The following is a 27,014-nucleotide window of genomic DNA, read 5'->3' on the forward strand; positions in this document are numbered from 1 at the left end:
AGACTTTGAATTAGATAAATATGTACCTAACTATAATTACATCAAGTAACATTAAAAAAACAAACATTTTATTTCAATGCACTTTCTTTATGAAGCTTTTCAACCTTTAAACTATATTTCCTGCTGCTTCCTGTGTCCTTTACTCACCTGTTATTGATATTTTTCTCTTTTAAACATGAGCTTGACACTTTGCTCTTCTTTCCTTTAGTGTACAGAGTTTATTTATCTGGTTCTTTGCTTCGGTTTTGCTCCTTTCTCTTTCACCAGTCGTTGCTCTTTTGCTCTCCATAGTTTCTTTTTCTCTAACTGGACAATCCGGCTATGTTTCATGTATTTCAACAAATTTTCAAATTGTGAACTCCAGATGGGTTACACAAAGATCTTTTGTTTTGCAGAACATGCGACAGTAATCTTGTAATTTATATTCGAAAATGAAAGAAATATGTACCTTTTACAACTATGGTGAGTAATTATGTAAATAACGCTTTATTGTATTTATTGAGACTTTCATTAGTGGTTTCATCTTGAATGCACTTTCTCTTTAAAGCTTTTCAATCTTTGAACTATTTTTCCTGCTGCTTCCTATTTCTTTGAGTGAACTATTTGCTTTATTTTACGCTTAAACTTAAACTTCACTGCATGAGCTCAACCCTTTGCTATGCTTTCCTGTACTATACTGAGTTTATTTATTTAATCATTTCTGCTCCTTTCTCTTTCACCAGTAGTTGCTCTTTTGCTCTTTATACTTTCTTTTTCTCTAACCAGACTGTCAGGCTGTGATTCATATATTTCAACACATTTTCAACTCTTCAAACTATTTTCCCCACTGCTCCTCTCTCCTTTATGTGCTTTATTTTTACACGTTTAAACTCCACTTTAAGGGCTCAATCCTAGGCTGTTCTTTCGTTCTTTTAACTGTACTGTACTAAGTGGTTTTATCTAACTCTCTTTCACCAGTAGTTTCTCTTTTGGTCTTTATATGGTCTTTTTCTCTAACTGGACAGCGAGGCTAATTTAATTAAAAAAGTATCCTTTTACAAATTCTCAAAATGTGACTCTTGAGATGAATTACCACAGCTGTAGGTTTGAGATTAACATGGATTTTATTAGTAAAAACTGTCAACAAACACAAGATCATCTGATCTTTTTCAGAACTTTTTACCATAATCTTTTCATTAGCTTTCATTCATGGTATGTAGAGATATTTTGAGGATTTCATTTCCAATACTTCATTTCTCCAATTCTTTAAAGCTTTTCAGCCTTCTGAACATTCTCCCTGTAGCTTCCCATCTCCTTTCATTGCCTATTTTCTGTATTTTCTCTTTAACACGTGCGCACAGTCCTTTGCCATTTGTGACTTGTAGTTTTACACATTCTTGTACATTAGTCTTTGCTGCTTTATTTTCTATCCTTTCCCCTCTACCTTTTCAAATTGTCTTTCCACCTTTTACGAAGCTCCAACTACTCCATTCAATTCACCTCAATAACATTTTATACCTCAAATGTTTTGAACTGTGCTGTAAAAGAAGTCTAAAAGTAGCCAGACCCAGGTGTCTTTCTCAGTATTTGACATTTCACAATAAACTGTCATTGCAAAACTTGCCTCTTCATTTCTGAGACCAACTTCTATTCTATCCATTTATCACCACAATCTGCATGTGTGTAATCCATGTTTGAGAGACAACACTTGATGCTCTTTATACTTGAATTTTATTAGATTTTTTCAAAATATATACACAATAATTTACAAAATGGCAGTTTATCATGTCAGATCTGTAGAGGTATGGGGGGGAGGGGAGGAGGCATTGCAGATAAACCTTCAGCTTCAGTTGTTAGTGAGCTGCAACACAAACTATGAAAGCATTGCCGACGCAATACAATACTTACTAGGGAGAGTGACTAGTTGCACATGGCAAACGGTCACAAACATACTCAACATAAAAGGAAAATGAGAAGAATGAGAAGAGAAAAAAATACTTGTTAGAGATTTGCAGGAGAGGACAGGAGAGGGAGGAGGAGGGGGAGGAGGAGAGCATGCCGGGGGAGGAAATCTGAGAAAGTGAGAACAGACAAATTCAAATGAAGTTAAAAAAGAAACGGCAGGAAATGAACACAGCTGAAGTGAGGGGAGGTGGGAGTTGTTCCAGTGTCAGATATAAAGGTAGGAGTTACAAGGACTGATGGAGGTTTCACAGTAACATGGGAGCAAAAAATACTGAAAAACATGACATCAGGCATCGGAGAGGGAGGAAAAAAAACAAAGCATCCAAATGAAAACGTGTGTTGTTAGTTGTCTGGGGTGAATTTCCTACTAAAGAAATTAAAATAGAAAAATAAAACGACAAAGCAAACATCCTGGGCTGTTTCAATGCAGAAACCTGAGATGTACAAACTTTAACCATGTCGAGAAATCTTCCTTTTTACACAAACAACCATCAGTCAAGATTGTCACGTGAAGAAACCAAAAAGTAAATTTCTTAGCACGGGAGCACAAACCAGCACATCAAATAAGGAAAAATTGCCTAAAGAAGACTGCATACCAAGAAAAAGTGTTACTAAATGTAGGATAAGAGCAGGTTCTGTATGTCCAGACACATTTTTTTTCTTTTCTCAAAACAGTGAGGTATTAAACTCTCTGTAACTGGTCTATCAATCCAGGAAACACAAGCCAAATGATTCACAACTGTAAATAAATAGATTTACAGTTGAGTGAATAGAGTGAAAGAAACACAAATCTAAATGTCAACTGTGGGTATTCTGTTAAAAACACACAAAAAAAAAAAACATAAATGCATCTGGATAAACAGAAAACCACAGTAGATGGTGACACTGTCAATCAAACATTATCTTTAAAACAAACAGGTATTCATGTTGCACAGAAAGACTTTAAATATTTGGGTTAGCAGCAAATGACATTAGCAGCAGATCAACATTTGCCACATTTCATTATGTGAGGCTCCCATGTATTTTATCAGCTGTATGGCTTCAACTTCAGTGGGTCAAACCAAGAGACTTGGATTGCTCACAAATGACTGTCTCCGGCTGGCGTCGGGAGGCGGTTCACCCACTTATCATCGCTCCGTGTGCTCCTGCAATGCAGCAGTACTAAGAGCTGAAGAATGAGAAGTCTGGTGGTGTGTGAGAGAAGAGGTTCGGGGAGTGAGAGGAGGGGAGAGCGAAGAGGACAGGGGGGGGTCAAGGTAGATGAAGGGGGAAGAAAGAAAACATGTTGAGATCGGTTGTCATTACAAAACATCTGCTGAAATTATGAACAACTGACAGTTTGGAAAACAAATCCAGGTTTACAGGAGCATTTTGTCAACTTTTGAATTGTGGAAAGCGTGAACAACATGTGCGTTTGGCAGTGGAGGTCCTATTCGTCACTGAGTGAGTGCCAGTTTTGTATCTGCAAACACAAAACTGCCAGAAAACAGGCAAGTGACACAAATGTGTTTTCTGCCTGAATGGCCAATTTTAGCAAACCAATTTTTTCACTTGAAACCGAGCATCACACCTCTTCAAAAATTTGCCTGTACTCATGTTCTCAGGCTTTGCTGGAAACTGGCAATTATCAACTGCATCTCTACATTCACTGTGAAAGAATTAACACCTAACCCGACCCAGACCTGTCTGCTTTAAGTTTACATATTCACATAAATGGTCTAAGAAGAGTTTTGCAAAACCCAGGAAAAAAAAAATCTCACACTTACCCGCGTGTGAACAAAAAAAACTACACTATGCACTAACTGAAAAGAAATCACAGCAATATTATACAATATTTACACAAAATATGCCGCAGACATGAAAACACATTGATTGTACACAAAGCCCGCATCCACTCTCATAACTAATGTTCTGGTCAGCTACATCACAGCCTTCAATACCTCAGGTTCAATATTTCCAGTGGTAAATTAATACTGTTCAATTTGTAAAAAAAATAATGTCAGCCCGTGTTATAAATCTCCGTTCATTGAGGATATTATAGGATACTAAGTTTATATTGAAAAGTTCTGTTGCTGAGGGGTACATCTGCTGACATTTTCAATCTGATCACTATTTTAAGTATCAGAACACATATTTTTCCCCAATTACCACATAAGACTGTGCACCAATACCAATTTTATTCTAGGTCCTGAAAATCACAAACCTCCTGAAAAAAAATGTACCAAAGTCACATCAGAGGGAACTCCACTCCAACTCCACTGTCACTTACAGGGAGTCTTCTGCATTTCATTTAGTTCTATTTGGTTTCTGTACACTAGAGTGGTGACAGAAAAAAATGGACATAAAAATCATTTGTCTTCACTCAACTTAGAGCTCCCTTTTAATTCATTGACTGACAGCTTAAAAATTGTATTCTGATTTCAATTTAGACAGCAATGTGTTATCTGAGCAGTAACGTTTTGGGATCTTACCAACTTCATTTTTTATTTTTTGTCGTAAAATCTGTTATACTTAAATCATCTATCCTGTAAGTTTTCGTAAAAATCTGCTTTGTATCCAATTATTTTTCCTGTTCTCCAAATAAAGGCTGATACTGCTGTCCAAAGACACAAGGAATAACATTTAACACAAAGCAAAAATGAGGCAACATCTCTGTTCAGTCGTCATCCACCTCCTTCCAGAGAAGTCCCTTTCCCTTACCAGCCTTGCAAAAACCAGAGCCAGATGTAGCATACAAACCACTCGATGTTATTCCTTCTGGAAGAAGCAGCTGGTTTCCCGCTGCTGTTCCAACACGTTGAATCACCCTCCGCTGTATTTTAAGATGTTTCTTTGGAATTACAGCTTGTGAGGTTATGATGAGGACGAGAATTGGGCTCCATTGCTCCACTTTGCTGTGTCGATCAATCTGCTGTATGGTGGATTCCAGGTGCTGGCTGGACTTCTACCTGAGGATGATGGAGGCAGATTCCCTCTCTGCCACTGGGTGCGTTGATTCTGGAGATGGAGCTCAGCTTCGAGGGTATGCAAGAGCGAGGAGATCAGCTTGATGAAGAACACTTGCCTGTTTCCATGATCATACAAAGTCAATGCTTGTCAGACTGAGACTTTCTCCTCACTGCAGGCCAGCATTTCATGACTGTGACCAGCGAATGAATACTACTTAATTAAATCAGGAACATGACTTTAAGACTTAAGTCCTTTGCTTTCACGGGCATACCACTGGATACAAGGAACAGGACGAACAGCCAACTGCAGATACCTTGAGGAGAACTGGGCGCAGGGCAGGACATACAAACCACCACCTCTTCTTCGTTCAGACACACTGCTGGCATATTTCACCTCACTATCACACAGTCTCTTAAAAGGAGATGTAAAATTTATCTGATTCTGTAGTTGTGTGTTGAATGACTTGAAGAACAGCCGCTTGTATTTCCCTTTTTGGCTGACATGGCTTGAATCTTCTGGTCTTGGAGCTGTTGACTTGAGGAAGGAAAAAACATGACAGAACACTGTTAGCTTTGACATCTGCTGGTGGTAAAGGAACAGGAACCATGAGGGTTAGGGGCCTCCCTGATCTGGTCCTCTTGGCCTCTAAATGCTGAGATTACACGATAATCTCAAATCTTAACTACTGACTCACTTTTCTGGCATTATGAATGTAGTAAGATATCTTGGGCACAAGCCTAAACTATAGTAATTAAGTGTGTGAAGACTCCTCATGTTTTAAACCAAGTATCAGAAAATTACATTTTCTACCATGTATGGTCTTCAATGGCTGTAAATCTGCCAGCTACTCTATCTGAACTGGCTGAGGTGTCTGAAGTGCAGTAAATTCTGTATGTAAGGATCCTGGATGGTCCCATAGCATCCCCCTTCATAGTACTAACCCTGCTTCCCCACCCCCTCAGGAGGCAGCCAAAGAGGCTGTGCTGGTTTTGCAGTCTATCTTTTCGGGGTCAGAGGGATAAAACGTGACACCTAGCCCAGTAAGAAAGGCCATACAGGAGTCTAAACAAGAGTAGCCCAGATTGGACTGTACATACTGCACCGGCAAGTCGGGCCTGAACCTGCAGACAAGAGCAGAGAAACAGAAATAAGTACAAAGGTAATATGAACTTAATATTTCCAAGAAGATCTCTCTGTAAGGTGACTTACGTTTTGACCATGGCCCTGAGTGCAGCCTTTCTTTCCCTCTCTACAAACTTGTCAATGAGGTATGAAGCCATGCGTGGGGCTTCCAGGTACAGCTTAAAGAAACGGCGATAGTTTCCTAAGGCCCAAGCGGCACGGAGGGCAAGAGCATGAGACACACACGCATCTGCCCGCAGCGCCGGGGTCAAGTACACCAACTCAGTGGTCAGATCTGGAGGGTAAGACAAACGGCCGAGGTTACAATGTGGAAGGAAATGCCAAAAGGGTGAGAGCCTGTAAAGAAACAATGTGAGCATACCTCCAGAGTTTTTAGTGAAGATGTAGTACAGCAGTCTATATGCTGTAAACTCTCCAATGTTCTCTGAAGGATTGTCCTTATACAGGGCCTTCAGCTGGGTCTGGCACTGGTTAAACTCCTCGTGGTCTCCCTGATGACAATGAACATTCAGCAGACATTAAAACAAATGTAATATTATCACCTAGCTAATGCAGCATTTATAACTCAAAACAGACTCACCTTTTCCAAAGCAATGCGTGCATGACACTCGTACACTTCTACTGTGAATTCAGTACGAACACCCTGGACCTGGATATTGAAGGATGAAAATTAACAGATCTTAAAAGAAAAAAATATGAACCAAGACAGAACTTAAATGGGTGAGAAGACAAGAAGGACATACAAAACATGCGAGGATAACTAACCGTGAGGTCCTGTCGTATGGACTTCATCTGTTCACAGGCATAGACGTAGTCCTGGTTGTTTTTCCAGTGGGCTTTCACAGCCTGCAAAGATTTTCTCAGGACCTGAGTGGCAATAAAAAAAAGTTCAGAAATAGATTAAAGCCCGGATGTTACGCGATACAGAGGAAGAAATAAATACTCTCAAAAATGTTATCACATATCACTCCCTCTCCCTTGTTTTATACAATTTAAAAGTCTAAAAAATTCTGCTGAAAAACAAACTCAAGATAAATATTGTACTTCATTATGGAGTAAGACTTACATGCACAGGGCGCACAGTGGAGGCATCCGGGGCACAGGTGAGCCTCAGGTAGGACTTGGTGATGTCCTGGCATGTTCCCACGATGGGGCAGTCCTCCCAGCTGAGGCCCTCCTGTGTTCCATCAGGTAAGTCCAGAGCATTGATGGACAGAACCAGTGGCTCTGTGCGCAGCTGCTTGTGAAAACGAGCCGCTCTGCTCTGCTTCTTGGCTTCTCTGTTGGGGTCGTGGAAATCCAGACCAGCATTGCCGCCTTTCCTTTTCTTTCCAACAGTTGAATTAGCATCTTCCATGTTTCTGGGAGATGAAGTTAAAGGTTATTCATACACTAGTAAAAGAAACAAACATTTGAGGTTTCCTCAACAAGAACAGCAGGGGCCTGATAATATGGCTTGATTAAATGTTTGTAGTATCATATAGGTTTATTTACCGCCTTCCTCTGTTGGCCTTTCCTCCTCTTCCGCGTCCTCTCTCTCCACCTCCACGGCCTCTATCCCTGTCATTACCACGACCACGTGCTCCTCTCTGATTCCGTCTAGACAGCTGAGGTCGGAGGTCGCTGGAGATGCTACTGTCTGACTGCGAGCCAGAATCACTGGGAGCAGACAGAACCGAACATTTGAAATCCAAGTACATATGATGTCTACCATAACCACAGAAAAGGAGAGGAAATGGTGTTTTACCTGCGTCTATGCCTTTGGTTGCTGCGGTCTCTGTGTCGGCCGTGGGAGGGGGATGGGGAGCGGGAAGAGGAACGTGAGGAACTAGAAGATGGACTCCTTTGAGAAAATATATTCCTGTAGTGCCCCAATCTGTGTCCACCACCTCTGCCCCTCGATGCTGCAGCTGCTGTGCTTCCACCACGGCTGATTGAGCCATCAGAGTTCCTCTGGGGTTGAATAGATTCCCAACGAGACTGTTTGACCTTTAGCCTAAAAAAACAGTGATAGTCCAAATCTTAATGGGCTATCAAACTGCAGGCAACACTACACATGTCATATGAGTCCACAACTATTTAGAACAAAGAATTGAGTTTGACATTTCAATTCACATCTGTTCTCTATTAAAACAACATCAAAATATAGTATATCAATAGAAAACCTGGACAGACACAAATTCACGACTAAACTCACTCAGGCAATGGCTCACGAGTCCAATCAATGGTGTAAGCAGAGCCATCCTTTAACCGGTCCTGCAGCACTTCCTTCAGCACCTTCTCTGTACGATCTTTGTCCTCCTCTGTCTCACAGGCTGTAAAACAGCGCTGCACGTACTCCTTCATGGCTTGTGGCCAGTCCTGTGGTCTGGAGAGAAAGCATCCTTAGTAAACACACTATACAAAGATTTAAGAGACAGAATTAGTGCATACAGACCAGTTCTCACCGTGTCTGAGCACCACCAGGTGCAGCACTGGCACTAGCTGGGGAGGATGGAGTTGGATTCAATCCTGAGGGCTGCTCGCCTGGAGGGAAAGTCTGATTGGAGATGGCAGAACACTGAACCTGATACGGCCTCTTGGGAATATTGAACTTAACGGAAGATGCCCCAGGTGCCTCTGTGAGGGATAAATGGAAAAAGAATAAATACAACAAAAACTCCCACAAAATTGTTTGGTATAACTTGAATTTACATGTGTTCTAAATAAGTCTATAGTTCCTGTGCTCATGTTTTATGTTCTTTCTGTTCAGCCCTCTATAACAACAACCACTAGAACGTTCGTAGGAACCAAATACAGAGATGAAGAAGAACAAAACCTTCTTCTTTAGTAGAATATATGGATTGCTCTGGATTAAGGATGTAGAGCCACAACATTTCTACCGACCAGAGTTTTTAAACCTCACAGCCCTTTCAGACAACAAGCTCCTCGTAATGAGAAGGGAAATTCCTGATTGGTAAAAAAAAAACCCAAAACAGACTGTGAGCTTTCTGATTGGTATGATTCAGAGACAGGGATTGTGCGTCAGTGCAATGGTTGCTAAGTGAAACATCCGCCTGCCTGTATTTCTCCTGCTGTGGCAGATTTCTAGTATGGAGAGGCTCCCTTTCTTGCAACAATCTTTTTTCAATTTTTTTCAACACATATTTTCTGTATGTACAGGGAAGAATTATTTCTCTCACAATACATTTACTTTCTGATCTGATATCAACGTCAGTTACTTGGTTATAGCTGAAACAAACAGACAAGAATTTGAGACCTAAAATGCAAATAGGAAACAGTATTAGGAATAATATGTGTATGGTGCATCAGAGATTAAGTGGACACGTACATGAAACTGTCTGTAGTAATTTAGTTGAGATAATGTTATGCATGACAGTTACCTCACAAAAGCGTAAACCTTACGTTTCATGCGGTGCCACAGCTGCTGTCCTTGTTTTTGGTTTTTGTTCTTGTTGGCCTCTCCTCTGCCAAGCCCTGGCACATACTGGCCTTGCTGCTGTTGCTGCTGGGAGGTATTCTGGGGGGGCTGATAGGTGTTCTGGGCCTGAAAGCCCTGTCCATAGCTAGGCCTTCCCTGGGAATGATTGTAAACTTGCATTTGGTTGGGGTCAGGGGGGTATGACATGGAGTTATTGGTGCCGTAAGCATTTTGGGATGGCGGAGGAGGGTACTGAGAGTTGGGAGGGGGTGGAATAGGTGGGGGTGGGGGAGGAGGGGGTTTCTCTGAGGTGGTTGGGCTCTGGGGTGGCTGGGGAGTAGAAGGGGGAGGGGGTTGTGGTTGAGAGGGGTAACTGGGGGACTGATCTTCCATTCCAGGCACTGGAGGAGGCTAAGGAAAGAGAAGAGGGAAAATTAGTAATGAGTCTGTAAGGGTCACTGGCCATGTAGTCATGTCATGTAGACTCAGGCATTATTTTGTCAGGCTGACAAATCAAACGTGTCAGAGACAAAAGTAATTTCAGTCAGGTCGAGGAATATTCCTGCAACACAATTAAGGGGTCTGTGGATACCTGGAAATTCTTGTTATGTACCTGTCCATTAGAGGTTGGAGTTCCTGGATAAGGCCCTGGGGGAACACCATACTGATTTGGAGGGTATGCAGCTCCATACTGGAAAAGTCAGAGAAACACATGTTGTCATTGCACAACCTTCTCAGCATCAGAAGATATTACAGGAGGATATATTGAATTGAGCACAGACTGGAAATGTGTTGGTTTAACATGAGCTCAGATTTTGACTAGATCAAAATAATTTTCTGTACTTACTGGACCCATGGGGTAGTAGTAGTTATAGGGGTATGTGTATCCAGGATAATGTTGCTGAGTTTGCTGGTACCATGGATAGTACTGCTGCTGCTGCTGTTGTTGTTGCTGCTGCTGCTGCTGTTGCTGCTGCTGCTGTTGTTGTTGCATGGCTGCAGAGTCAGTCACTGCTGGCTGGAACTGACCAGCCTGAAATGACAAACAGCCTTGCTATTTAAAAACTGCAGAAAGGCTATCATGTGGCAGGAACAAAAATGACCAAGCTACAGGAAGAAATCATTGTAAATTATTCCCCCAACTTACACATTGATATACACTTGTCAATTATGTCGATGGCATGTGAATTAAATTACAGTTCTTCCAATGCCACCTTTTAATGTGGTTGGTCAACATTTGATGTATTTTGATGTGATTTTTCAGATGAGATTCCCCAGGTGCATTTTGAGTCCAGGTCTAAACACTAAAAACTAAAACTAAAAAAGAACAAAACAAAGACAAAAAAAGCTAACCTCTGCTGTGGTCCGATTGGCTTGTGTAGTCTTAGCAGCACTTTGACTTTTACTAATGGAGGCTAGCGCTTGTCTTGCTTTCTCCCATTCCGGATTTTCATGAACCTGGCTGTCTCCAGAAGAACCGTAGGACCTGTCAACACCACAAGAACACGAGTTAAGGGTGGTTTTGTAAGAGGTAATCTTTAACCTGATCAACAGCAGACAAACATGCTTGAGAAGTCCCAATAATGAGAGACACACTTTGAAAATCAATCAATAAAGACTTTAGCCTAATATAAAACAAATGTATGTTATATTATATTTACAGTTTGCTACAGAGCAGGTATGACTTTCTAAATTTGTTTAGAAATTTTACTGTAGGTTCACTTCTACCTAAATATCGGGCAGTTGAGTTTTCATCTTGGTTACATTCAACCGCTCATCATCTTGGTTGAGGCAACTCAAAGACTCACCTTAATGTTAGTCTGCAGAAAGAAATTCTGCAAATAACTAGTTAAATATATTAAGTTAGAATCTACTAACACTGAATTATTAGCAGTACTATCACAGTTGGCTGCAACAAACTCTAGTCGATGACAACGTATGAACAATTACCATCGAACGTTAACGATTCAGTTACTATCGTTACGTGCCTAGGTTAGCTAACGTTAATAGATTAGCTTTCTGTTGATCAATGTGAAGGCCTGGATGTAGCTATGTGTGCTAACATTTGTCAACACTGTCGTTATGTCAATATTAGAGCTGACCAATCTACAACGTGTGTGCACGTTATAGTAATAATACATCCATGTCTCCACACCATGTGTTGTTGGTCTTCTGGGTGTATAAAATGCGACCTACCAGTTAGTTGTAGCGGTTGCTTGTGTCGTGTTGGCCGCCATTTCGCCACTGACTACAGTGAGCGTTAGGAGGCTAAGGCTAGGACAGTTTTCGCTAGCTAAGCTAGCTGGCTAGCGAGAACGTCGACTAACGCCGTTAGCGTTAGCTCTCCTGCTACATCAAAAGGTAAACAAGATGAACACTGATTCGACGGTCAACGGTCTTATTAGCTACAAGGAGAGATGCCGATCGGGAATAAAGCTATCCTATCAAAACAAGTCAATTTTAATATATTTTAAGTAAAGGTGCAATTAAAAAGAATGATGTCAACATTAGCACATTCGCTTCGTTCTTCGTTGAGGACCCACTTCGTCTGGCCAAACTGGGGAGATACAAAATGGCAGCTAAAGTAATATTGGCCAAGTGACGTTTTGCGGGGAAGGCACAGTTAGTTGCCCAGAGTTCGTCCTTGCAGGCAGAGTTATAGTCGTCCATTTTTCTACCTTCTATACCGCCCCCTACAGGCTCCACCAATCACATGCCTGGCTTTGGGTTTGAGTCAGAGCCGTACTCGCTTTCTAGCCTGTCAATCACAGTGACGGCGTTGCATTATGATGCCTGAAAGGTTAAACTGAGGGCATAAAACTTGCTCTCACCCTGATTTGGATCTAGTTAGAAGTGGAAAGGAAAAGAAATTTTAAATTGAATCTAATCACTGATGATATACAAACTGCACATGTAAATATTCCTACATTAATATTATTAATCTTAACATCAGATCGTGTTGTCATTCAGTGAGTTGCCGTCGTGACACTATTCTTAACTGTGACCATATTTGGGAGACTGGGCTGGCTTTCATTTTACCTAATCCACAATCCAGTGCATGCTTTCAATTATGTGTCTTGTCAAAATTCATAGATATTGGGCCTATTCACCCATCGAGGTCTACATATTCTCCCGCTTGTCTTCCTGTGAAGCCCACACAGCTGCAGGATGTGTGTTTGTGTGACCTTGTGTGAGTGTTTGAGTATTATGGAGAGGAGAGTCATTTCCTGTCTCTGTCTCTCCCACACATGACCCCCCCCCAATTCATTCAAGCTCTCTGGAAGTCTCTCTGGAGTGCAAAATGAGCTTTGCAACTGTTGTAAGATTAAGAAATGAGTATTTTGCTGCACAGAAAAGACCAGCGGAGCTCACAGTGTCTCAAGAGTGGTGTGGCCTTTTAATACTGTCACACTATGAGGTGAATACTGTGACGCCTTCCTTTTAATGTCTTACTTTTATCCACTCTGATGTTAGGGTGTGCAGCTCTCCAAACAAATCAGATACCGTAACTGGTGTAATTTCCAGCCCATTTCTCACAGTGAATGACTTCATGTGCCTGCTCAATGAATAATTTGCTCCCATTGTCGTCCTGCTGGCTACATCATCATGTAAATATGTGGAGCATTTGTGACAACATCTCACAGACAATGACTCACTAGCCAGCTCCATTGTGTGAGTACCTGGACTTTGGTCGTGCTACTGTTTCTTCGACTCCTGACAGGAAGCCGGATAATTTGGACTCCTAAAAAAAGCATCCCAACCCCACTCCTGTTGTTTAATTAGAATTCAGCTTTCCCCCAGTTTGTTTTTTAAGAGAGTGTCGTAGCTATTGGTTATATAAGTGTCTGAATTCGGGGCTAACTGTGTGAGTTAATTATGCTCCAGTCTGACGCCCTTTAGAAATATTTCAGATAGGTGGTGCAGCTCATGAGGGTTAACTTCACTGACTGCATTCCATCATAATTGCACCAATTTAAGCCAAACCCTTCATAATAATTTCAGGGTGAAATGAAACGCCTCTAGTATACTGGTGTAGCATTAAGCATGACCGCAGCCTGAGTGAGGTGACCACTGAGGACACTGAGGTCACAGATTAAATGGGGTTTTCTTTCTACGAATTTGACGATTTTAGCAATTGTGAGAGTTCATATTGAACAGTTAAAAACACACATATATGTTATATATATAGGCCTGTTACAGTTTTTTTTTTTAAGTAATGAAGGAGGTTTCAATACATCATTTTGAAAATCATGTTGGTAAACAAAAAAAAAGCCAGACTTTATCTGACCAGTCAGTAATGCCTGAAAACAACTGTGTGATAAGAGTAGATTTAGCAGAGATAATCAGAATCAGAATCAGTTTGCATGTGTATACGAACAAGGGATTTGACTCCGGTTTGCAGTGTGTGTATGTATGTCTGTGTGTGTATGTCAGTGTACTACAGATGAATTGACATACAGTTAAAAACAAAGACAACGAAAACCAAGCAAATGAATTAAAGTTAAAGAATAGAGGATGGTGAATGGTACAGGACAGAACTATCGAGCCGGTATCGAGACTCCATTGTCTAAAATCGGTGTAGCAGGATTTAAAAGGACTCAAACTTTATTGTCCTTTTTGAAGCCTTGTTTAAAAAATGACATTAAATTTACCTTGTACCTTGTTTACTTCATGTGTTTTTAAATGTAAGCCCTATACCTTTTCACATTGCTTCAAATTCCATAACAAAGTCCTAGAAAGATCCAACTAACAAGAATTGTCTATGTAACAAAAGCCAGATCCCCTGACCTCTATTGTGGGTCATTCATCCCTGTTGCACTGGGTGCCTTCACCACCATGAAAATGGCGTTTTTTTTTTTTTTTACATTTGTTAAAATTATTTTTTTTGGATTCCTATTAGCTTCCACAAAGAGGCCACTAGTCTTTCCGGCTTCCTAATTAACACAACAACCACAACAAGTGCAGGTTATAACTTTGCAGCACCATGTTTGAAACAACTACACATAAAAAAGAGCAACAAAATTATATACCTACCCACAAAGTACAATAACCCTCAGTGGAAACAAAAACACAGGCTGTAGTTTATTCTGAGTCATGACCAAATATGTTGTTCTACTGCTGTAAAAATGTGTGTTATTCCCCAGCTGAAAATAGTCCCCTGCAAATGCACTGCGTGCTCTTGTTTGAGTAAGGTTGGCTGACTACTACAATGCCCAGCTGTTTAAAAAAAAGAATTTTACTTTTTTTTTTTTTTTTAAAGCAAATCAAATCAAGTCAATTTGACAAACATAAGTTTTTTAATGACATTTTGAATTATAGCAGGTCAAGACTGTACTATTTTTGTTTGTTTTTTGTTTTTATATAGAAACCTAGCTTCCTCCCTGGGGTATAATAAATGTATATATTTGTTTTTAAATATTTAGTCCATAGGATAATCCTGGGGCTGAACACTGCAGACATTGTTAAAATTAACAAAAAAATATATACAATATTGCTGGTCTTATCCTTTAAATAGAACTCACAGACATTATAATTCAACAGCCTACTGAATAAATGAAATACAACCCAAATATTAAAACTTTTTTTTTTTTTTTTTTTTTTTTTTTTAGAAACTTACTTGTTAGTAGTGGCAGGAGTTGGACTGGTGGCTTCAGTATTCCCAAATCTCTGCTGCAGCCTTATTTTTCCATTATTACATAAAAGTGAGGTTGGCATCATGACAGTGACACTGTGATACTTTTCAACCTGGATATAAACACACAACCCTTCAGTCAGGTTGCTTAATTTAATACACTAAAATTACAGCATAACGTTGTGCACTATAATCAACAATAATGGAAAACAAACTTTCCCCTGTGTTTGTGGAGGTGACTGTTAGATCGCTCATATTCAGCCGCGTCTGGTAAAGTCGACAGTCCACTTTGATCCAGCTCTGCGCTCCCCGCGTCACTTCCTCGCCCATGCCCATCCCTTTGGAAAGAAAAAAAGAAAATTCACACACGGACAAACGAGCGACGGCGACAGAAAAAGAGCGAGGGAAAAGTCGAGAGGGAAGCGAAAGCAAAAAGCCAGATGAAAGAGCTGGATACCGAGGAGGGAGCCCACCGAACACCAGAACACACCCGTTAAAAAAAAAAAGAAGTAAGTTTCATGCGCTTGTTGGATGTTTTTCGGGGACGCTCAGTTCACTCAAAACTGATCAACTTTTTTTTTTATATTGATCCTCTCACAGCTGGATCAATACGTGGAGCCCCTCACGTGCGCTGCGTAGGCTCTAAGACATGAAATAGACTTTATATTTCACTGATGTTGTGTCACATTTGACTTTAGTTGTGATTGTACAGTCTTGAGGGTTGGGGGGGGGGAGGCCTGTGAGCCCCCTCCCCTCCCTGACTCACACTCATGAGAAAAAGAAAAGAAAAGAGAGAAAAAAAGAAAGATTTCTCAGATGTGAGCTGTGGTGTCTGATGTTGATAAAGACATTGTTAATCAGGTGACTGACACTGTCGACTTGAGAGGTGATATCAGCTCTCAACTGCTGTAGAGATCCTGTAATGATTAACTTCAAATGTCTCAACAGGAGTAGTTTTTCTTTCTGTCTTTTTTAAGGAAAATTGAAATCTCCTTTAAAGTAACAGCTCAGTGGTTCCGGTGTCATATAATCAGCTTTCTCTTTTTTTTTCTTTTTTAGTAGAGATAGTCACTGTCTTGTTTTCGTCCACATGCACACACCCCTGAGGGTAGAGAAAAGTATGTGCTAGCGTTGCATGAGTGTGTTTCAAGTACAAGTCTCAGCATGGCCTTCACAGCCACAGCAGTGCCAAAATGCTCATTGCTCTCCTGCAGGGTTGCACAACTAGACGTGTTGACGCGGCCCTGTCTTATCAGGCTCCGGTTTTTCAGCTGCTTTCTGCACAGTTGTTTTTTTTTTTTTTTTTTTAACACTGTTATCTCGTTTGCCTGGAGCGTCGTGAGTTTACCCTCTTCTTCACCTCTTCCTAAATCTGTCCACAGTCATGCCGCTGCACAAATCCACCCGGGCCCCTCGCCTGGACCCCACCATGATCTCGGCCCCGCTGGGTGACTTTCGCCACACCATGCACATTGGGAGAGGAGGCGACGCCTTTGGGGACACCTCCTTCCTGTCCACTCTTGGCCCGAGCAAGCCAAGCCCCGACGCTGGCAACCAAGAAGCAGCTCCAGATTCTGACCTTCATCAGGTGACAGAAAACCACAGTGATCTTTACACAGACGCTCCAGGAAGCCCACAGAACAATGAGCTCCAGCACTCTGAGTCGGTGTCTTCATTCGACCTGGATCTGGATCTAGGCCCGTCTATGCTTGGGGATGTACTCGGGATCATGGATGGTATGGGGCTCGACTCCAACGAGGAGGATGTGTTCAGTCCCAAAAGCGGCTCATCCTCTGTCAAAGGGGCCACGGAGGTGTCGGCGAACATGCAGAACGGGCAGAACTTGGTCGGCTTGGATGGAAACCAGGTGGGAGACGGCAGGATACCAGATGCCAACGGGATCAAGCCAAAGGGGCTACGACCAAAGGTGCGATTCAGCGACAAACGCGAGGAGATCATTCGCCAAGCGTCCGAGGAGGAGGAGGGTCAGGCGTTTGACTTCCAGGAAGAAGATCAGCTGGCGTGTCGCAGTCCAACGGTGGGCGAGAGCGACAAGGATGTGGAGGAGGTCAGCACCGAGTTCACCAACCACAAAGCAGATTTGCCACCTAGCCCGGCCTCGTCACATAGCTCGGAGTATGAAGGGGTCACCTCACTGGACAGGAGGAGGGTGGAAAGCTGCCACTCAGACTCTGACTCAGAGGAGGAGGAGGAGGAGGAGGAGGAGGAGGAAGGAGGACGAGGCTACACATTTGAAGACGAGTTCGATGATGAAATCGGTCTATAGGGGATCAGTACGGCTTCCCCTCCAAAGCACATCTTTGCTGTCAATTAAATCACACATACTGTATTTCCCTAAACTCACGTCAGGGTCATTTGAATGGGAGGCTTTAACCGGCATGCAAACTGGATTCTTCAAGACTCGAGATGCGAGATACACAGCTCGACGATGTTGCTCAACTGGAAAACAGAGTTCATGTTTTATCAATGAGGGTAACAGATTCACTAAAGACTGGTTAAGATATAAAAATAAAAAAAAGACTGTCATTTTGGTCATTACAGTGAAAGATTTGTAGCACTTTTATTTTTCATTCACCTGGAAGCTTTGCTATGAAACTGATGCTCAGTGGAAAGTTCGATTCAGGCTAAATTTAATTTTAATTTCTACGGTGTCTTACACTATATTTGCCATGTAAAGTTTATTGAGCTGTATTGTTATAGTGCCTTAAAAGGGAGCTGTATGCTTACATTATTGTACCCTGTGCCATATCAATGTCTTAATAGTTATTTCTCATATTGCATGTTTATTACGATCTCCACGTCTTCTCTTGATGTTTAAGCCTTACAAATAGCTCCCAGGACAGAATGTTATCCTGTGTCTCATCAATTACTGTGAATTTGTCACATTCCAAATCTGAGACCAAGTCAGACTGGTGTTGCAGTTATTCACCAAAGCTTTTCCTCGGGCAACTCAACGCTCAGACAATCATGGGATCCTAAGGTCGATAGTTAATCAGGACCAGCGGTGTATTTTTGTACATGTTCTTTGCTTGTATAATGCCTGTATCTGAAGAAGTGTTATATTTCATAATGCTGTAAAAGGGAGAGACCATTGAGCTCGCTGAGCTGTTGAAAATGCTGGTTTAAACATGTGTTGTCCTGTGGTTTAATAAGGATTTACAGAGAAAACAATAAAACAATTATTGGGATTTTAAAATATCAACCAGCCTTGGCCATGACTTCTTTTTTTGTTGTTTGGAATGACTGCAGGGCAAAAGTAGAGCAGAAAGGTTCTCACTGTGAACATGAATCTCCTTAAGCCTGGACTTTTATTTATAGCCACTTCCTCAATAAAGTAATGTGCAGGGGGGGTAGAATGTAATCTGCAAAGTAATTAAAGTTATCAATTGAACGCAGGGTAAAGTTTACCTCCAAAATGTAGTGAAGTGAAAGTATTAAGTAGAACCAAATGGAAATATATAATATACAAGTACCTCAAAATTGTACACTAAATATAGTACTTAAGTGAATCTCCTGAGTTATGCTCAGTCACTGAAGGCAACCACTGATAGTAGCTACTCACTTAATAATACTTTTACTTAAGTGATGTTTTAAAACTAGTAGTTTTTATGTGTTAAAAGACACCTTTAAAAACAAAATGATATTATATGATCAGAGGAAATACAGAAAGTCTTATCATTGCTTACTTTTGGCTGGGAGGCTGTTCTGAAATAGAAACATTGTGGCAGCCAGCAAGACACAAGCAATATCATATTACATGTAAAGAATGCACTAAAATTTCTTGTTGAACACTTCAGGAGAGAAACAGACAGTGACCAGGATGATGGTTCATATTTGATCGTTCAACAGTTTGATCAATTTCCTCAGTAATTTTCTTTTTGGATACTTTTCACAGTATTTTTCCAAGTCCATAATTCTATTTTTATATGAGTATTCTTGACACTATGTGATCTACTTACTTTTTTTAATCATAACTGAGTACTGATTACAATTTGAATTAATATCTAATCATTTAGGTGAACTGAAGGTGAACTGAGCAATGAAAAACCCTGAAACTCTGCAGCAGGCTCAGAGAGTTGACCAATGACCACTGAGCAGAACAGAGCAGGATACTGTGTGTTTTTACTTAAGTTTTATCTCACTACCAGCAGTTTTACTTGTAATTGAGTCATAACTTAATGATGTAATTGTACTTGCACTTGAGTGCAGATGTTAGTACCCTGTCCGCCAGTGGCAATTTGTGCTGTCCTCAATTTAAAATAAAAAACAGACATAGAACAGACCACTCTCTTGTTAAATATAAATATGAAAAAAAAACAAAAACATAACCGTGGTTTTAGAAACAATTTATTTTAAGCATGCAAGAAGGAATGCCTAAAATAGTTCACACATCTGTAAAACACACAGACTGGAAGTTCAATAGGAGCGATTAAGACCATATGGCGCCTACGTCGGCCAATAAATGTTGAATAGGAAGAGTTACTGCCTACGCAGCAGAGTTATGTACATTATTAAACATATTGGGGTTTACTGCTTGGTACACATTAAATGTGTAGCACCCATGTGCATGCAGAAATCTCAGTGTTTCTCAGACACTCTACACAGATATTGTCCTGAACACGTTGAATCCCGACAGAGCCGTGGAGATCATCACACCGGGTAACTGCGGGTGCCAGTGGATCTCCTTGATCTCCGACTGACCCTGGTGCAGGAACAGCAGTTGCGGGGGCAGGTCCTTCAGCCCCTCCACCCTGGCGCCCACATCGGACGACTCCACTGACAGATCCCACTGGCTGATGACATCGTCCGCACCCGAGGCGGCGAACACGCTCGAGTCCACGGGGCTCCACTCCACGGACGTGATGGGAGCGCTATGCTGCTTGAAGTTCGCCACAGGCCGGCCGGTCTGCAGGTGGAGCAAGACAGTATCAGTCAACACTGATTTATTAATCTGTGTACTTGCTGCTTTATTTTTCACAAGTTGCAACAAGAAAAACCCAGGGTTTGGAGTGTGTTTAATTGGTGGATAACATGTATTCTTGTATTAGGCTGACGGCGGTAATAATACTAATAATAATACTGTTCAGCAGGCACAAGATGGAACAAATGTTATTGGTTGGGTGTGACTGCCAAACTGTAAAGGTCTTTTATCATCTGATGGTGTAATAATACATCTACGCAACACTGTTTGTCTTTATTGTCATGACACATACTCAAACAATAAGCTCTTCACTCCCTGTCCTGCACCAACAAGTCGTAACTCATGGTTGTGTAATGGTCACCTGAGTTATCTTTCTTACTCAAAGTTGCTGATTTTTGAGAAAAATTCAAATTAAGCATATTGCTCTAGCTTTTTACCTTAAACTGTCGCAGGTCCCACACTTTCAGCAGCCCGTCGTCCCCTCCTGACAGGATGAATGGTTCACTCCTGTTCCAGCTGATCACATTGATGTCTGATGAGTGAGCTTCATTGGCTGAGAGCATTGAATTGGGCGGGGCACGGATATCCCAGACACGAATAGTCTGATCCACCGAACAAGATGCAAAAACCTGCAACCAACAAAAGAGAAAAGAGTCTGAGGACACACATGTCACCCACTGGAGAGATAGTCCTTCCATATTACTGAGATGTCTCTGCAGAAGAAAGACACAAATGTTTTTGAAATTGGTGCTATGTGACCAGAGAACAAAAGGAGACTGACTTGTCTTATTTTTGGCCAGGAGACCTTTTTGAACAGGAAACATATCGTATTACATCTAAACGGTACTCCAAGTATGTTGTTGAGAACATTTTATGATGGAAATAGACAATGAACTCGATTGTGGCTCATACTGGACGAGCACTGCCCTGTTTAACAGTTTGACTGGAGTTTTTTCAGCCTCTGTTTCAATGTTTTTTTATTGTCTCCTGTTTCAAAGCAGCACCTCTTGCTCTTGAGATCTGACTTTACCTCTTTGTGTCAATGGATGCATGTTTACAAAATCTGAAACAACACTGTTCATAAGCCCTAACATCCGTCAGATGACACGTTTTGGTGGCTTTTTAATCAAGAAAATAGAGAGAAGTTTAACAGTGTTCATTTGTGTATGCTACCAAAGTTGCAGTGATACAAGGTGGGTTAAAAATCAAAAAAGTGCTGTTTGATTGCACTTTTCTAGCAAGGAAAACTACTGTTTTTCTTGCATCTTATTTAGTTCCATCCATGTGATGGTCGAGAGTTGGCTTTCTGTGTTTACAATTAGTATTCAATACTTTTTGCGGTCCTCACTGTGTTGAGACATTGCTGTCAACACCAGTAAGGTTACACAGAGTCTCAAAAGCTTCACTCGAGGCAGAGTGCTGTCAAGGCGAAGCTGCGGCCGTAGGATCCACATACCACTAACGAGTTAGGTGACTTGGTAGCCGCAGCAGTAACTGACATATTTCAGTCTGTTTCTTAATTACAACACAGTGACAACACATAGCTACAATGGTAACAGGTGTTATTTTCAGTGTGAACATAGTTTCATTCATTCCGATCATCGATGTCTCTGAACACAACCTGTTCTTCTATCCTAACACCGGTACAGCACTGGTGAGCTCAGCTTCATGTAATTTACCCCGTGGAGAAATTCATCCTCGGTATTTGAACCATCCAGACTATTTCAGATCAGTGGGGTGACTCTGAGGTCGGGGAGCAACGACACCTAATAGGTATGTCCAATTATTTGCACATAAGTTTTGATAGTTTGAAAGGAAATCAACACAAGCAGATAGATCTACATCTACAGGGCCTCAGTCTGACTCATTAGGTCACTATTTTCCAATTAACTCACTGTGGCTTCAGTGGGCGACCACTGCAGATCCTCCACAGACTTGGTGTGAGAGCTGAAAGGCCGTTGGTCAATCTGCCAGGAAGTCCCGCCCTCTCGTGGTTCCCACACGTGGATGTTCTTTTTGCAGTCACCACTCACAAGACGACCTGTCAACAAAGTGGAACAATGCGCACTTCAACTTGTGGTTAAAAGACACTCAGGCACTCCTCTTTTTTTAAAGCAGCTCCAAGGGACTTTCATTTTGTTGACTCTTGTGGCCCCTGTGGAGGAAAGAGGTATGAACACCACAGAACTTCATCTACTAACGTGTGCATTTATTTTGAAAGTGAATGAAAGAAAGAGGCAAGAATTTCTAAGACAATTTTTTTAAACTAAACAAAAAACTGCTGTTTGCAGGATGCATGGCAATGAGGTAAACCATTTATTTGTTACTATGTAAGATTAATAACTGTAATATGACGATGGTGAAACAAAGTAAACGTTGATTCACTGTTGTACCATCAGACTACAGAGCAGCGTCTTTCATCAGGCTGTGAGATCCATTATCCTCAGCACTAAGTAATCTAACCTGGATACTTTGGAAAGGTGTTAAAAATAACTGTAATAACTAGTTGCCAGTCTTCTCACTGATGGCATTGTTTTCTTATGGAGGTCATAAAATCCTCTGTATTAAGTGACGACTGTCCTAACACTTTCTACACACACGGCCGTACTGACGTGGGCCCCACTTTGTTCCACTTTTCTTTGTTGTGGTTGTGAACATTTTAGCCTCTAGAATTACAGTGCTGCTATTCATAACATAATAGCAGAGGAAACTATTATGTCCTCTTTCTTTTTTCCCCCTCTAAGGAGATTAATGTTTGGGTCATGTTTGGGCTGTTTCACATTAAGCAGAATAACCCAGGTTTCAATTAAATTGGGTAAAAGGCCAAGCAGAGGATTTTTTGCACGGATAAGAATCAGAAATATTCTATTGATCCCAGAGGGAGGATATTGGGTAAATTGTATCTGGATGCCTCTGGATCAGAGTGTCGAAAGATGTTTGGACAGGTTTTCATTTAGACGATAAAAACAACCAGCAAATGTGGGTGTTGTGACACAGACGACGAGGTTTGGTTGTCTGTGGCATTGAAAAGCTGCATCTCGGGAATTTACACAGAAACCTCCGACAACGGGGTGACACAGGGTGAGACAGTAAGAGAGAGACTCGCCCTCAAGCCGTGCCTCAAGTTTACCACTGTATTCCTTAATGACCTTGAAGGCCACCTCAAAAGGAAAAGACTGTCGTGTTGGAGCCTCAACATGTTGAATCAATCTAACCTGATGCTTCCATCAGGTTGGATGGAGGTTTAGTCTCCCAACAGACAGAACCAACAGATACAGATTGTCCTGTTCTTGTTTATAAACTAACTAGAACCTCCATATCCTACAGTGACAGTGCAGGTGATATGGATCACGTGCGGTGTTCATATATAATGCATATCTGTGTTGCACAAGTGTCTGTAAAGCAAATTGACCCACCCATCTACTAACAGCACATGATGCCAGAGAGGCCTGACTGTATGTGATCAGTTTGTCATTTGTCCATCTGCAAATTTCAGTGGAAGTAAAGACGTCACCTACCAGGTACTGTAGGAGACCAATCGATGGCGAAGCCTTCACTCATGTGTCCTGAGAAGCTGAAGAGTGCGGTGGCTTCTCTCTGTTTGCTGATGAAAGCAGCCATAGCAGCAGAACTGTGGACGGCTTGCAGCTGAGGTTGGAGGTCAAAGATTTCTACCTGTCCCTTCTCCGACCACACGGCAGCCAGCGACTGCTCTCCGCGTCGGGTCGCCTGCGAATTAAGAAGCTGAAGTCAGAAATCTCAGATCGTTGGAACATTTTCTGATACAGGGGACTGAATGGATTAGTTCATTTAAAAATGTCAGAAATGGAATATGACACGCGACGTACTCTGACTCTGTTGATCGCTCCATAGTGAGCCATCATGGCCAGTTCCATCTGTGGCTTCTTATCTTCATCCTCCTCCTCCTCCTCATCGCTTTCTTCATCGCTGCTTTCCTCACCCTCCTTTTCTTTCTCTGTTCCGTGAAGGTTATGCATGCGCATGACGAGCAGTCTGCAGAAAGAGTTAAGTGACGCCTTCAAAGATTGTTGGCAGACTGTCTCATTACATTGTTTCAGAGTGGTGTAGAGTCTGGGACAAAAAACTACTTGAGAGATAAGAAATTTAATTTAGACTGTTATCTGTATCGCTTCAATTACATTAGCGTGGTCAAAACAAAACTGAAACTGCAAAAGTCCAACAGGGACAGACGCCTGAACACTGAGACCAAATAAACAAAATACTCATTATTCACTAGTAGTCATTACTACTGTTACTTCACCAAAATCATAATGTGCTATACTGTCTATATGGTTGTTAACCACGCTGCCTTTACTGATTTTTCCTTACATCTACTTTTAACAAGACAGTAATGAAGAGTTTCATCACGATGTTTAAAACCTTTCAATTAATGTCCTCTTAAATACAAAGATGTGAGAAAGATGTAAGCTCATGACAGAGAAATCAGGCAGTTTACCCCGAGGAGTGAAAGAATAATTAACAACCGATTAATTCATAATTGATTTAGATAAATGAACAAGAGTAACTGAACACTGTGCCTCTAATTATATCATCTAGAAACTTGAAGAACTGAGTATAATGATGTGTTCTTAGATACAATTTTTGGGTAATTGGCCTTATTTTCATGTCCTGTTTCTTTATACATCTATTTCACTGAATTCCAGAGTCATATTTACATTCTTTAAAATATGTAATTATGTACGCTTGAATCTATTTGTTTTAGAGTATTTTGTAATGTGGTACTGCACCTTGCTAAATTGCTTACTGACCTGCACTCAAGCACAAGTGTTTTCAGATAATTTGGCTAAAAGACCTCATAAAGCTGTTATGCTTTATGAGGTCTGTTCTCAGTTCACTAAAGTTCATAGCATCCAAAGTTCATACTACTTGGTGTATGTGGTTTGTTTACACTGGAAAAGATACAAAATAAAGTATGCTTTAGAAAAACAGACTTTCTTTTTTTGTTGCCTTTATGTGTCCAACATGCCATTCAATAATACGTAAACCAAACGAATAAGACGTCTCACACCAGCTGAACACCCTCAGTGTGCTGCATACAAACCAAATGTTGATGTTTATAGTCATTTCAATTCACAGTACTTTAATCGTTGCTTTATCAGTCTGGGAGAATGTTTGGTCCCGATCACAGAAAGTGATTATAAGTACACTGTTGTGTTTCTAGGCTCACAAAGCTAGATTTCTTCAGTTTGCAATATAATGCATTACTAATACTGCAGCAGCACATTACTACAGTTATGTCATGTAACGCAATACAGTCTGCATTACTGGCTGAAGTGAAGTGTTTGCTTTTGTAAGAGCCCATCTGCACCAACAGGCCCATATCAATATGGGCTCTGCGTGTATTTAATATAGCCGAGCCTGGAAGTTCTTTAAGTCTCTGTGCGACTGAAATGAATCGTATCACACAGACCTAATGATGAAGCCTAATCCTCTGTGTGCACTTTAATTCACATTCTTGAATCACATGTGCACTCCTTGTTCAGTGGATTAAAATAAAAGGGCAAGGAAAAAGATATTTGTGTCTTGTCATGTCATTACAGGTTACATTATAGAAGATATAGGTCTACTGTGTTTCATGTGACTGAGCCCACAATTAGAAATATGTATTCCCATCTCATAATACATCAGACTGTGATCCTGTCTGCCTGCTCGTCCCTGTGTCCGAGGCCATTTGTTCATTTAAGTTGTTCTATATTAATTATTTTGTTCAAAGTAACTAAAAATTAGTGCATAAAAGAAAAAAAAAAAAACACTACCCTGCATAGACAGCAGCATTGCAACGTAACATGTTATACATTGTATTTTGAAAGTAACTTGCCCAACACTGCTGGACACTTCTGTCCCTGTTGCCTGAATATAGTTATTGATGCCATCTGTGATCACATGCAGAGGTTTGTTCTAAGTGACTGTGATGTGAGAGGTGAGATGACAGCAGCAGCAGCAGCCCTGCAGACTCAGTGCTGATGGGACCTGTCATGTTGTGTACCTGTTGCTCAGAGCCGTGTCCGCCTGTGTGCCCGCACAGAGCAGCATGGACAGAGGGAACTGCTCCCTGCCGTCTCCATCTCCATCTCTCAGGACGTCGAAGCTCAGACACGGAGCGCCTGAACACAAACCGACACAGACATCAACGCTGCTGGACAACAAGCTGTTACACAAAGCCACCGGCTAACTTTTCCTCCACCACAGCTGTCTCCCCGACTCGCCTGTTTGGCACTCGTGGTACATGCGGTACGCGGAGCGGTCCATCTCCAGCTCCTCCCCGGGCTTCAGCGGCTCGATCCCGGGGACGTACACCTTCTTCTGGCCCTCTCCGTCTGCTCCGTCCTCCTCCATCTCGACCCCTTCGTCCTCGTCGCTGCCGGCTTCGTCCATCTCCTCCATCTCGCCTCCTTCCTCGGCAAACGTGTCCTCATCGGGCGCGGACATCTTGGCTGTCTGCTTATTTCCGGTATGCTGCGCGGCCACGTGGTTTAAACACCCCTCGCGCTCTTCCTCCCCCTCTTCCTCCTTCTCCTCCTCCCCCAGCTGCCTCCCTCTCCCTCTCTCTCTCCTCTCTCTCTCTCCCCCCCGTTTACGGGAATTCAGCTGGCTTCTCTGGCGCTCGGCTTCCTGCTGCCAGGAAAAAAATCAGACTTGCAAATATTTGTCTCGGAAATTGCCCAAACTTCGCTGATTAAACATGCATCTTTAATTCGGCCCGTTATCACGAGACTTAAGTGGATTTTTTCAGGGTCGTCTCGCTCTACCAGGAGGGCAACATTCGTTCGAGAGTAATCAGATGAGTCAGTCCCACGTTTTGGGGTCATGTGCCGGCCCGGGACAGGATATCCCGCATGCCCCCCAGTGACTCAGATGAACGCATGTATCTCTAGTAAACGCATGCTGCACCGCCTGGTACCAGCATGAACACACAGCGAAGATATTTATCTGCCAGTGAC

At 41.7% G+C, this 27,014-nt stretch overlaps 3 protein-coding genes across 4 annotated transcripts; 1 reads left to right on the forward strand and 2 right to left on the reverse strand.

Annotated features, from left to right (window-relative positions):
- Positions 1-1,693: 1,693 nt before the first annotated feature.
- On the reverse strand, positions 1,694-12,040 carry leng8 (leukocyte receptor cluster (LRC) member 8). 2 transcript variants are annotated; one of them, XM_037073925.1, is made up of 15 exons: positions 11,654-12,040; positions 10,811-10,943; positions 10,305-10,490; positions 10,071-10,148; positions 9,442-9,868; positions 8,484-8,655; positions 8,234-8,404; positions 7,784-8,032; positions 7,531-7,695; positions 7,103-7,397; positions 6,802-6,903; positions 6,617-6,685; positions 6,398-6,527; positions 6,103-6,310; positions 1,694-6,014 (listed from the first exon to the last, which is right to left on the reverse strand). In XM_037073925.1, exons 1-15 carry the CDS (start codon positions 11,692-11,694, stop codon positions 5,852-5,854), a joined length of 2,589 nt encoding a protein of 862 aa, XP_036929820.1. In that variant the 5' UTR covers positions 11,695-12,040; the 3' UTR covers positions 1,694-5,851. The 2 variants fall into 2 exon arrangements, with proteins under 2 accessions (XP_036929820.1, XP_036929821.1); XM_037073926.1 differs by lacking the exon at positions 11,654-12,040 and adding an exon at positions 11,266-11,421.
- A 3,242-nt stretch (positions 12,041-15,282) lies between these two features.
- cdc42ep5 (CDC42 effector protein (Rho GTPase binding) 5) lies at positions 15,283-18,312 on the forward strand. Its single transcript, XM_037075851.1, has 2 exons — positions 15,283-15,598; positions 16,472-18,312. Exons 1-2 carry the CDS (start codon positions 15,418-15,420, stop codon positions 17,374-17,376), a joined length of 1,086 nt encoding a protein of 361 aa, XP_036931746.1. The 5' UTR covers positions 15,283-15,417; the 3' UTR covers positions 17,377-18,312.
- A 1,128-nt stretch (positions 18,313-19,440) lies between these two features.
- grwd1 (glutamate-rich WD repeat containing 1) lies at positions 19,441-26,537 on the reverse strand. The gene is made up of 7 exons (XM_037075233.1): positions 26,280-26,537; positions 26,060-26,177; positions 23,880-24,045; positions 23,550-23,760; positions 21,927-22,072; positions 20,469-20,660; positions 19,441-20,016 (listed from the first exon to the last, which is right to left on the reverse strand). The coding sequence occupies exons 1-7, from the start codon at positions 26,500-26,502 to the stop codon at positions 19,708-19,710; spliced, it is 1,365 nt and encodes a 454-aa protein (XP_036931128.1). The 5' UTR covers positions 26,503-26,537; the 3' UTR covers positions 19,441-19,707.
- Between the last annotated feature and the right edge of the window lie 477 nt (positions 26,538-27,014).

The sequence above is a fragment of the Acanthopagrus latus genome, chromosome 17, assembly GCF_904848185.1.
Source record: "Acanthopagrus latus isolate v.2019 chromosome 17, fAcaLat1.1, whole genome shotgun sequence".
Lineage (NCBI taxonomy): Eukaryota > Metazoa > Chordata > Actinopteri > Spariformes > Sparidae > Acanthopagrus > Acanthopagrus latus.